The following is a 12437-nucleotide window of genomic DNA, read 5'->3' on the forward strand; positions in this document are numbered from 1 at the left end:
AATCCTCCAATCCTATTCCCAGATACCCCCATTCACACTCACACATCCCCTTTCTCGCACCTGGAAACGCTCCTTCCACACACACTTAAATGGAGTAACCGTGCCACGCACCCAAACGCCGCCTCGCATTTCCAAAAGCCGCTGCAGCACCTCCCTCGCAACCGCGCCATTCCCCTTCACGCCCACCCGCATTCGCCCTTCTCACTGCAAACGTCCCCGCCCGCAGCCGGGCACCGCCGTCGCCCGTCCCGCCCCGCCCCCGCCGCCCCATCCCTGCGCTCGGGCTCCCTCTGCGGCCGACCGCGTCCCCGCGCCCGCCCCCGCCGCAGCCGCCGCTCGGGCCGCACCTGCGGGAGCGGCAGCCCGGGGCGGCAGCCGGGGCCATGCTGGGCAAGGACTACATGCTGGCCATCATCCTCGTCAACTGCGACGGTCAGCCGCGCGGGGGGCGGCCTGGGGGAGCAGAGGGGAGCGGGGGGGGGCGGGGCGCGCGGCTGAGGCGGCGGCCGCTGTCCGCGGTGCTGAACTCGCGGCGCTCGGCCCGGCGGGGTGGCGCATCCCGCAGGCCTCTTCCTGTGCGGGCGGGAGCGGGGGGGCGCGGCGGCACCTCCTTCTCCCAAGGGCGGCTGGGGAGCTTCGCGCTCCGAACGGCGCTGGGAGTCGCGGAGCTCCCCGCCCTTCGCCCCCTCCGCGATGTAGGGGCCGCAGAGACGGGCTGGGCCCCGGCGAGGCGGGTGCGGAGGAACGGCGCGTCGGAGCGCTGCCGAACCGAGCTCAGACAGGGGGTGCTGAGAAACCCCGATAGCGGACGGGGACGGAGTCCGGCGCTGGGAGCGTTCGCGGTCCAGCGGGAGGCTCGGCCTGGCCAATGACAGCTGCAGCGCTGTCACTGGCGGATGGCATGACGCCCATCCTTCCTGGCAGCACCACTCTGAGGGACAAGCAGCGCAGGGGGCACGACGACCTCTGTATTTTTAGCCGCAGACCCAGGAGCAGATCCCATTACTTATCCACACCACGAGCTTGTTCTCTCGATCTCTCCAGGGCTTGCAGGAGAGGGCCGTTGCCCTTCCCTGGCCATGCTGGGAGGAAGTCAGTCCTGGTATACTGCTCTGCTGGCAGAGAGCTAGGAGCTGCCCGATGCTGGGGACGTCCCTGGGCCATGCCCGGGCAGCCTACCTCGGTGCCTCCCTGGCGGGGCCATCTCACCTCTCAGGCTGCCAGTGAGGCAACTGCCTGTACCGACCATGGTGCAGGGGGTCTGCTGCTGCAGCAGCAGCTCTGGCATCTCTGCAAACCATCCTGCTCAGCTCTCCCCTGTTCCATGCCGGGGCACCAGGTCGCAGCCCAGAGGCCACTGTGCAACCATTTTCTCACCAGTTTATTGCTTACTGCTCCCTGCAGCTGGGAGCAGCTGTGGGAGCTTTCTCCCTTGCCTCACCCTGTCTCTGCATAGACAACCTCTGGAGTGACCAGAGCCTGGAGACGGACCCTGACCTTCCTCCCGGCTGGAGAAAAATCCATGACTCTCTGGGCACCTACTACTGGCACGTGCCCACGGGCACAACACAGTGGCAGCACCCTGCTCTCTCTAGCAACCTAGGAGGATTCCTGGAGGCTGATGGAGAGGAGACGCTCCAGGAAACGGTATAGGACATGGGCAGGGAAGGAAGGGCTGGTGCTGGATCCCAACAGCCAGTGTGCAGGCACAGAAGTCTCTGGGTACTTTGTGCAGCCACCATAGCAGGACTCTGTCACCCCAAAGTCGTGCTCAGTCCATTCCTAGCCAGAGTTAAGTCCCTTGAAGAACTTCAGGAAGCCCCACAGTGTTCCCCACCCCAGCCATTCTGCCAGGCTGTCCATGAGCTGAGATTGCTTTCCCAGAAGGGAGGCCTCTTACAGGTACCTCTGCAGATATATGTTCTCCTGACAACCCCTCTTCTCTCTCAGGACTGCCAGGTCTCTGTGGTGAAGCACACATCAAAAGCCAGGCCTGTTCCCAGCCCCATGGCCTCACTGACCAGGAGGTAAGGTTGCCCCTGTGCTCTGCTGACTTGTGGCCGGGGAAACTCAGGATTCCACCTACTGAGGCCAGAAGTTTGAGCTGGCACCATGGTAGGATGCGGCCCTGACAGTGGTGTGGGGGTGTTCTGCTGCTCCTTGGGGCTCTCAAGGTCAGAAATGCTTACTCCTCCCCACCTCATCCCATCCCTTCAGGACATCGCTGACGTGGCAAGGTGATGACTTCCAGCAGTGTGGTGCAGAGCCCAGCTCCAAGGTAATGCATCAAGGCACTTCCCTGCACACACACAGCCTGAGGTCTCCCTGCACTGCCATGTACAGGCTGCCAGGAGTGGCACAGGAGGGAGGTGGCAGCAGCTGACAGGCACCAGGGTGGGAGCAGGGCTGGCCATATAGGCACAGATACAGATACAGGTACAGGATAGGGCTATGTCAGCCCAGCAGAGGCCCACCATCTCTCTGCTCAGTGCTTTGCTGTGCGTTCACTGGGCTGGGTGGAGATCCCCGAGGAGGACCTAGCGCCTGGCAAGAGCAGCATTGCTGTCAACAACTGCATCCAGCAGCTCTCCAACAGCCAGGGCCGAGGCTCTGCAGACAGCTGGGGAGAGGTGAGCTGCACGGAGGTCCTGCTGCTGCGCTCCGCGGAGTGCAGTGCTGCAGGACGGGGCTGTTCCCATCCTCGGTGTAGTTCTGGGACATGGGACGTGTGCGGCTGGGCCGCTACCAGGTAAGGGTGCCCCCGGCTCCCCGCAGGGCCAGGACCTGGTGATGATCCTGAAGAAGGACACCATGAGCCTGGTGGACCCTCTGGACCACAGCCTCATCCACTGTCAGCCCATCCTCAACATCCGCGTCTGGGGCGTCGGCTGCAACAAGGGCAGGTGCCGGGCGCGGGGCGGGGCCGTGGGTGCGCCGCAGCTCCACCGCTCGGCCCCGGGGGGCCCAGGCACGAACTGACCGCCTCACTCTTCCCCCACCGCCACGCCGCGCACAGGGACAGGTAACGGCAGGTAAAGCCTGTGCGGGGCCGAGCGGAGCGCCACTTCTGACGGGGCTAAGCTCAGACCTTCGCGGTCTCGCAGGGACTTCGCCTTCGTGGCGAGCGACAAGGACACCTGCGTGCTCAAGTGCCACGTCTTCCGTTGCAACGTGCCCGCCAAGGGCATCGCCAAGGCGCTGCACGGGATGTGCTCCCAGGTGCGCTCCGCGGATCTCTATCGTCGGGCCGCTCCGGGAGCGCCGGGCCCCGCACGAACCGGATCGCCGTCCCCGGCAGATCGTGGCAGAGCGCGCAGCAGCGGGCAGCAGACTTTCACCGCGCAGCGCCGCGCTGGAGTCCATCTCCGCGGCCACGTGGCCCCTGCGTACAGGTACCGCACACGCCCCGGAAGGATTCGGGGTCCGGGCTGGGGCGGGGGTCCCGCTAACCGCTCGTGTCCCGGCAGCGGACGTCCAGGACGCCGTAGGGAGGCCGCCCCGGCAGTACGAGGCATTGTACATCGGCAGCCGGCCCGTGCCCAGGGCAATGGGTAAGGCCGCCCCGCCGCAGCTCCGCCGCAGCCCCGCAGCGGGCGGGGAGCACCGCGCGCCTCTCCCCGCAGGGATGGACGTGCTGAACGCCGCCATCGAGCAGCTGCTGGCGGGCCCCGGGCGGCACAGCTGGACGCCCGCCCACGTCTACGTGTCCGACACGGCCGTGCGGGTGCGGCGGGCGCAGGTGGGGCCGGGGCGGAGCCGAGGGGAGCGCGGCGGGGTCGGGGCGGGACCGGCGCGGCGCCCGCAGGAGGAGGACGGGGCGCACGTGTGGCAGTGCGAGGTGCGCTACGTCACTTTCCTCGGCGTGGGCCGCGACGCGCACACCTTCGCGCTGATCGCCGACACCGGGCGGCGCTTCCAGTGCGCGGCGTTCTGGTGCGAGCCCGACGCGGGCACCATCTCGGAGGCGGTGCAGGCAGCCTGCATGGTGAGCGGGGCGGCGCGGGGCGACGGGGAAGCGGATCGGGAGCCGCCCGCCGCCACGCCGCCCGCGTACCCGCAGGTGCAGTACCAGAAGTGCCTCGTGGCCGCCGCGCCGGGGCCGAAGGCGAAGCGCGCTACCGCCGGGGGGGCGAAGGCGGGCGGGGGCAGCGGCGGCGCGGCGGGGCCCGGTCCGCGGAAGCGCGGGGTGCTGTCGCTGCTGGAGGCGTTCCGCCAGCGGCATGCGCTGCTACACCTGCCCTAACGCGGGGCTGCGGGGCTCGGCCACACCGCGCCCCTCCGCCGCCCACCAATAAAGCTCCGCAGCCAGCTCTGCCTCCGCTTCGCTCCGCCCTCGGTTCCGCCCTCGGTTCCGCCCTCGGTTCCGCCCTCGGTTCCGCCCTCGGTTCCGCCTCGCCGTGGCGCCTAGCGGGAGGGGCGCGGCGCGGTGACGTGGCGCCATGGCGGAGCTCTACGTGAAGCCGGGTGAGGGCCGCGGCGCGGGGGGGATGCGCTTCCGGGGCGGGGGCGGCGGAGGGAGAGGGGCGGCCGAGCCGTCTCTCACCGCGGCCTCCGCGGCCTCCTCTCCCTCCTGTAGGGAACGCGCAGCGCGGCTGGAACGACCCTCCGCAGTTCTCCTACGGGCTTCAGGCGCGGGCCGCGGGCCGCGGGCGGACCCCGCTCAGTCGCCGGGCGCCGAGCGCTCCGTTGGGCCCCCCCGCAGGTCAGTGCCGCACAGCCGGGAAGGGTGGGGCCCTGAGCGCTCTCGTGCGGCGGCGGCGACGTCGGCCCCGCGGGCGGCCCCGGCCCTGAGCGCCCCGCGCCGCTCCGTTCCCCGCAGGTGCTCCTCTGGACCGCCCCCCCGCGGCGCCGGGAGCGCCGCCGTTGGCTCCTCCCGGCCCCGCCCCGAGCGCCCGCGGCGCTCCGAGCCCCGCGCCCGGCGAGGAAGGCGGTGCTGCGGACGGGGAGGTTCCCGCTGACGCCGTGCTGGTCCCGCTGCGGGAGGCGCTGTCCGCGTGCCGCCCCGCCGTGAAGGTGAGGCCCCGCCGCTCTCCGCTCGCAGCCGTTCCCGGCGCCGTCCCCGGCGCCGTCCCTCCCCGGGGCCGTCGGCCGGCGGAGCCCCGTCCAGCGGGTACCGCTGCTTTCAGAAACAAGTGTGCGATGACATCGGGCGGCGGCTGACGGCGCTAGGGGACGCGTGGGCCCAGGGGAAGCTGTCGGCCCCCGTGAGGAGGAGGATGGCCCTCCTGGTGCGAGGTGAGGGCGGGGGCGCCCGGAGCGCAGTGGCGCGGAGCGGCCGCGGGACGCCGACGGTTTCCTCTTCGCGGCAGAGCTGGAGCGGCGCCGCTGGGACGCGGCCGACGAGATCCACCGCTCGCTGATGGTGGACCACGTGAACGAGGTGAGCCTGTGGCTGGTGGGCGTCAAGCGGTTGATCGCCGAGTGCAGGACCCTGCCCGCAGCCGAGCTGGGCGAGGACGACAACACAGTCGCACCCGGGCCGGAGATGCCCACACCACCCGGAGCTGCGGACTAAGCGGGGCGGCTGGAGGAGGAAAGCTCGGGACCTGGGCGATGCTTTTGCCTCTCACTTTTCTCTCAGAAAAGGGGAATTTTAATCACTGCGACATATCGGTGGTGATTCACTACATGATGCTCAATAAACAGCGCTAATCTGTCCCCAACCCCTTTCTCCGGGTACAGAGCTGCTGCGTGGGGGCTGCAGCAGCCTCAGCTGTTGGTTGCAGGCTGTGCAAGCCCAGCGTGGGAAGCAGTTCCACCCTGTAGCACAGAGGCTGCACTGCAGCTGGCTGTGACAGCAGCGCTGCTCGTCCCTGCCCCACTGGCACCCTCTAGCCTCAGATATGGCAACATGGGGGTGAGTTGCTGCAGCAGAGCCAGAGCCCAGGTCAGCTGCAGGGAGCGTCGGGAGAGGGGAAATGGGAACCACCCCAGGCAGCCTCAGAGCTGGTGTAGAACCATCATGACACTCCAGGCCAAGTGCTCCACAGATGCTGTAGAGCAAGCAGCCCCTGCCCCACCACTCCATCACGTGCCTGCCAGCACTGCCCCAACCACAGCTGGGACAGTGAGGGACATGAGTGGCAGCAGCAGCAAGGGTGTACAATGGGCTGTGCCCAGATGTTAGCTTGTACTGCTGAGGTAGTTGGAGCTGTTGCTGACATAACCTTGAATTCCTACATTCACGTGCAGGATCTCCTTTGCAGAAGGGAGGTACCTCTGCACTCTGAAAAGTCACCTAGCGCTGCTCAGATTCTCTAAGCCTCCCTCCCTGGTGCACTGAGGACCAATGGAGAGATCCACCAGTTCAGCAATGGGGTTTCATGGTGTTTATTAATCAAGCATGAGCTCCTAGGCAGTTGCACCAGCTAGTTGTGCTAGAGCCTGAGGTGTCACACATTCATCCCCAGCATCAGAGAGGGCTGCAGCCAGCTGGTCACGGTGCCAGCACCTCCACAAGGCCCAGGAACAGGCCCAGCCACAGCCTGGAGACATGAAGCTGGAAACTCAGATGTCCATGTCACACTGGTCTTGATCTGCAAGGGTATGGATGGATACAGACATGGGTTAGGATGGGGCTCCTCCAACATGCAGGGGAACATGCAGACAAGTGGCTGGGACAGCCCAAGGCTGAGCTGCAATCTCCCACCCTTGCCCCTGTGGCCAGGCAGGAGCCCCATGCCCCAGGCAATGTTGGCCTGGTCCCCCTTAGGCAGGTGCTGTACCACCCATCTGGGCTGCTCACCTGGCATGGCCTCTTCACTCTCATTCTGCTCCTTGTGCTCCTCCAGCTTGACGAGGCTGGACTGGGCCAGGGAGGTGACACCGGGGATCTGGGGCGGGCAGCAGGGAAGGGTCCTGGCCCCGGGCGAATTCTTGCACTCCAGCAGGAACTTGCGGTCGTAGATGATGTGGGTACCTGCCAAAAGGAGGGGGCTGTCAGGCACTGCTGTCCCCTGCAGCCCCCTTTTCTGTGCACCACAGTTCTGTCCCGAGCCCGGTGCAGGGGGTGGCACTCAGCTATGCTGAGAGCCACAGCTGAGTTTGGAGCAGTGGTGAAATTTCCTGCTGGCAGTAGGCTGAATCCCATCCTGTTCAACAGCCACTGTTCACACTGTTCCTTCCCCCTGGAGGCACAGTATGCAGCAGGACAAGTGAAGGCAGAAAGCAGCCTCATGCTGGGTTCCCTGCAGCAGCGCACACAGTGGGCTCAGGTCGGGGTTGCTCCCTGTGTTGCCAAGAGTACTTCAGGGTTTTGCCCAGGCTTTTGCATCATGGTGCTTTTGCATCCTGCATCTAGGAGTCCTGTGCCCTGCCCGGAGGCACAGCTGGCTCTGAGATGCATCTCTTCATCATTGAACAGCAAAGACAAACTGCATCCCCCAGTGGCTTCCTAGGGAGGCCACTCCTCTCAGCTCAGCCACACAGGCCATCCTTGTGTGCACTGTGCTGGGTTCAGTGGCACGCTGCTAGCTTGTCAGCTGCTCAGGGTGCTGCTGGGGGGGAAAGACCCTGCACTGCAATTGCCAGCAATTTCAGAGACCAAACCATCCACTGTGCTACATCTGCCACCCACACAGAGCAGCCAGGGCCCAGCAGGATGGAGGGTTAAAAAAAGTACCAATTCTAGTGCCAGGCTCCAACAGCTACAGAGATGTAGCTGGCACCAGCAGGGTGGCCAAGAGATCCTGCATGGGAGCAGCAGGACAACGGCACACAGGTACCCGCTGCAACCTTCTCTGCTGTAGACCCGGCTCTCACAGCCCTAAAAAGAGCTCACTGATGGCACACAGTGGAGCCAGTGCCCACAGGGTGAGCACCTGCCATTCAACTCAAACATGACTAGAACAGGGATGGCACCAGAAAAGGGCCTGCTTGACAGCTATGAGTTGTTTTTTGCAGGGGGTTGGATGACAGTTAATAGGGCACAACTCAGGCACCCTAAGTGAGAGCTGTACCAACCAGCTCCTGAGGCTAAAAATCTCAGGTCTGAGCAGCTTTTATGCTGGCATCCTGTGCTGCTCCAGCAAGCCAGGGTGCCAGAGTACAGCTTGTCCCTGTCTGAGAGCAGAGCTCCCTGCTGGAACCCATCTCCCACCAACACAACCCTCAAATGCCAGTCAAGGCTTCTGCCTGCTCCCACAGGCAGCATGATGGCAGCGATGGCCTCAGCCGCAGCTACAGCCTTCTGATTAACAAAACATTAGGCTTCCTGTTCCACAGCATCCCTGTGCCACCCAGAGCCATGCTGTGAGGCAGAGAAGCACAGCTGCCTGAGGCTCACCGGGACCAGCTTGGGGCAGCCTGCAGCAGGCAAGGACACAGCGATGGAGGGCACTGCTCCTGCTCAAGACAAAGCCCAGCTTTTGTCCAGGAGGAGGACAGCAGGGCAGCAGCCCTCCCCCCCCCCCCCCCCCCCCCGCCAGTCTGGGCAGCCTTCCTTTTCTGCCCTCTCTTGCACAGTGTCTGATGGCCAGCAGAAGGTATCAATCACAATGCCTACAGCAGAGCTCTTCACTAATGCAAAAGTGAGGCCAGCTCCTAAGCAGGGTGCTGAACACCAGGTCACAACTGAAACTCCTCCAAGGGTACCCAAGAACAGTCAGCTAAGTCAGCACAAAAGCTATTGCACTAGAATGCCATTTTTTTTCCTTCACCATCAGCTTTTAATACAATTACCATCAACACAATCATTTCTCCTTTGATATTTGTGTTATCAGGGTGTCAGTAAGATCATTTCCTTCTTGAATACTAGATAGAACATCTGAACACATCCAGTGTTGTTTCTGATGTTTATTTGCCTATCATACTTGGATACTACTTGTGCATTTCATATTTTTAATATTCCTGAACACTCAGGAGTTAACTGGGGCTGAGAACAGACACCATTACATTATTTCAAGAGTTCACTCCATGCAAATTAACACTGAATCCTCTCTTTTGGCTGTTCCTTCCTCACGCTCCTCCTGGAGAAACTCTGATGTTTTATGGTAAGGAATGGTCAGAAGGTCGAAGAAGAAAGGTAGGGAAGTTTCCATCTCCCCTCTGGTCTAAAAGACCATCAAAAATGGTCCATTTACTGAACACTGTGCACTGTATTTACCTGCTGGAGAAACAGACCAAGTATTCAGTGTAGTTGCGGCATCATCACTGAGCAAAAGCAGAAAGTACAAAGTGGAACGCCTCTAGTGTGCAGGCCTCTAGTGCAGGCCAACACCAGAATCAGGCTGGGTGCAGAATGAGGGTTTGTCTCGTTTGCTGTATCCAAAAATCCTCTTCTTCCTCACAGAAAAGGCGTGAGGAACACTTACCAGATTTAAGGGGTTACAAAAAACTTGAAATTGCACAATGACATCTTTTCTCTAGTAGAAAGTAGTCTGCTTTCCTAATATTTGCTTTGGGGCAGTAGGAGAATGATGAGAAACTGAAAGGGTGAAGAAGCCCTGCATTTGTCTACGAGACACTGATTTACCTATGGCAAATTTAGACACCACTGTTGCCAACGTGTCAAGTCAGTCCCTGAACAACACCTCAGTCAACACATCTGGAAAAACAGCACTGGAGGAAACAAAACCAACCCAGAAAAGTGCACAACCATGGCCACAGAGAAGAAAAAGCACCACACCCCAAAACAACAAGACTGGCAGAGGAAGGATCCAGCAAACTTTGCATCACAAATATCTGCACATCAAAACCCTCTCCCTCTTTCCCCAAATCCTGACTACAACCACATGCTGATGATGTGACTGTGAAAAGATGCACCACTAGGCATGGCAGCTACCAATGACAATACACATCCTCCCCAAAATTCTCACACACAACCTATAAATACTGTTCACCTTTTATTGAATATTCAGGTAAATATTTCACATTAATACAGGCTACAGAAAGTAGAGCCACTATAGGACATGAAATTTACTCAGCTTTTCCTTTCAAGTATGTAAACAATTATACACTTATTTACCACCTTAGCAGGTTGAAATCATATAATTATCTAGTTCTCTCCTGTATACCAATAGCATTTAGTAGTTTAGCCAAAAGCATTAATTTTATCTCATTTTTAAGTTCAGAATGGCTAAACTAACTGGAGAATGGAATCAATTTTACAGGTAAATCAATTTGTTCTTATACAATGGGCAATCAAGTTTTCATTGTTACACAGCCCACAAAAAATTGCTTAGTTAGGCACACTAAAAAAAAATAATCCCCAGGGTTCTTCAAATCATAAGGTTTCCCAAACAAGACTAAAAAAGGATAAACCCCTTAAATCAGTTGACGTACTTGAGATGCATGTTTCCAATGTGAGGTGCCCAGGTGCCAGGCCAAATCTACAGCAAGAAATAGAAAGACAAATCTATTATGAAAACAAATAAAGGTTCCTTTAACAGACCAATTTAACCACTAGAGGGTAAGCTTAAGGCTTCTCCTAAAATATAAACAGAGTGTCCAAGCACTGGGAGCTGTCTTCAGCTCTGGCCTGGTTTTGACTGACAACCTGAAAGATAACAAGCACGGGTGTGAACCCTGCCTCTTACAACAAGAGCTATTACCCTGTTAAGCATTCTTGAATTCTCACCATTTTACCTGAGAGTTTCCACATTGATACCACTATATGTATTAAACACACGTGTTATGGGTGAAAAAAATCACATAATCTCCATTCTAGTATCAAAGAACAAGGAGAAAATGACATCTAGTTAAAAAAAAAAAAAAAAAAAGCAAAACAAAGCATAACACCATAAAAAGCCCCACAAAAACAAAGATGGAAAAATGCAACTACACTACCTGCTGAGCATCAGTACATTCTGTTGAATTCTGGACAACTTTGATCATGGGATTCCAGGCTGGATCTGGCGTATGAAGCCCATTAAAGAGAGGGCCTCCTGGGCCATCCGCTAGCTGAGGGTGTGAGGGTATGAGAGTGCCTCCGTACATGGAAATTGGTAGGCCCTGAAGAGAAAACACAAGCACCAGGGAACCAGTTACTAGTAGCAAAGATAACCATACCACAGCTACTTCTGAAACACACTGCAAAAGCAGTTTCACTGTCAAGCCCATAGCACCGGACATTTCTCCAGCAGAGGCTGAGCTGATTATGGCTTGGCTACGCTGGTCTGCCTCCAGCTATTTTCCAGTGTTAATACACAAAGGGCAGACTTGCAAGTATTTTTCTCATCCTGTCACTTTCTTAAGAAAGGCCTGTGGCATTCAAACAAACATGGTTTCTATCTTTAATCAGGCTCTAGAGCTCAGCCAGCCTTATGCTATCATTTCCAAGGGACTGGGTCTATGAGAAAGGAAAGTAAAGACTGACGAAGGCATCCAGTGCCTAAACAAGGAAACATCTGCAATCCGCAAATTCTGATTTTGGTTAAGTGTGCCTCTGGGCTTAGCATCCTTTCTAGTCAGTAACACAGTCCTAGGATGAAAGTCGATCTGGGTGTTACAGCAAGAAAGGGTAGAAGAGGCACAGATATACAGTGTAAAGCAGCGAAACAGAAAATACATTTGCATGTAGAATAAACTTGTCTCTCAGAATCAATGCTACAGACTCCTATGTCTACTAGCACAGTGAAACTCCCACATTATCCAAATTTTCCAGTTATTTTCCGAACCAATCACAGGGATGCAGCATCATGAACTCAATCTGTTAGGCTTGAACTGCACAAATCATCCTTCGAATAAAAAAGTAATTTGTCATTCAACAGCCCAAACTCATCCCTCTGTGACTTACTTTAGAAAAATCCACAAAACTGTTTGGCATAGGTTGATGGAAAATGTTTGAGGGAGCCACTATTCCAGAATCATCTCTCTCCATTGGCTGATGCTGAGAAAACGTGCCCGGGTCTGACAACTGCTGATGCATCGGATGGTTCCCCATTACAGGCTGAGACCAACCTGACAAGCCTTCTGGAAAGAACAAGATTGAAAATGGACTATTAGATTGGACTGAAGATACTCTGAGTGTGTACAGCTTCATGCACTTCCACAAATCCAAAGGAACAATGTAAAATCAGCATTCACAACTATGCATTTCTGGATGCATTAGCTGCACCACAGCTTTTAAAGTGTCTGCAAACAAGCTTAAAAGCCTGGAGGAAGGCAACTATCCTTCAATGCCAAGGTTCAGACCTGGAGATGGACTCCCTAAGTAAGTAAAAGTTGTTTATGTTTACAATTCTCAATAGACTTTAATATAGCGTTTTTGAAAACTTCAGGGTTTACAAGTCTACTCATAGAGATGATCTAGATTGAGTGAGAATCATCTCTGTTAGGAGCAAAAATCACAATATCTGCATTGTGAACATTACTGAAAATTACACCACTTGATAATAGTTTTCCTTCTGGGATACACTACATCCACCTCTCTCTTTTCCTCTCCAACTTCCTTTTCAAATGTACTATTTTCAAAAGGCCCCACAAGTTTCTTCAAGGAA

General features: G+C 57.7%; 3 protein-coding genes across 4 annotated transcripts in view; 2 read left to right on the forward strand and 1 right to left on the reverse strand.

Moving 5' to 3' along the window:
- Window positions 1-383: 383 nt before the first annotated feature.
- Window positions 384-4243, forward strand: APBB3 (amyloid beta precursor protein binding family B member 3; the record flags this gene model as incomplete). Its single annotated transcript, XM_079542306.1, has 9 exons — window positions 384-432; window positions 1457-1647; window positions 1951-2027; window positions 2218-2278; window positions 2490-2630; window positions 2776-2903; window positions 3087-3219; window positions 3299-3392; window positions 3468-4243. The coding sequence occupies 9 exons, from the start codon at window positions 384-386 to the stop codon at window positions 4241-4243; spliced, it is 1650 nt and encodes a 549-aa protein (XP_079398432.1).
- A 196-nt stretch (window positions 4244-4439) lies between these two features.
- SRA1 (steroid receptor RNA activator 1) lies at window positions 4440-5545 on the forward strand (the record flags this gene model as incomplete). The annotated part of the gene is made up of 5 exons (XM_079542370.1): window positions 4440-4464; window positions 4577-4702; window positions 4820-5013; window positions 5127-5235; window positions 5310-5545. The coding sequence occupies 5 exons, from the start codon at window positions 4440-4442 to the stop codon at window positions 5513-5515; spliced, it is 660 nt and encodes a 219-aa protein (XP_079398496.1). The 3' UTR covers window positions 5516-5545.
- A 4723-nt stretch (window positions 5546-10268) lies between these two features.
- Window positions 10269-12437, reverse strand: part of ANKHD1 (ankyrin repeat and KH domain containing 1) — a gene marked incomplete at both ends in the record, with an annotated part of 101301 nt that continues 99132 nt past the window's right edge. For both annotated transcript variants that reach the window (XM_079542462.1, XM_079542461.1), the window contains 3 exons: window positions 10269-10328; window positions 10786-10950; window positions 11735-11910. In XM_079542462.1, coding sequence (XP_079398588.1) covers window positions 10269-10328; window positions 10786-10950; window positions 11735-11910 — 401 coding nt within the window. The remainder of the gene's footprint in view (window positions 10329-10785; window positions 10951-11734; window positions 11911-12437) is intronic.

Source organism: Tetrao urogallus, assembly GCF_951394365.1.
Source record: "Tetrao urogallus genome assembly, chromosome: 14".
Classification (NCBI taxonomy): domain Eukaryota; kingdom Metazoa; phylum Chordata; class Aves; order Galliformes; family Phasianidae; genus Tetrao; species Tetrao urogallus.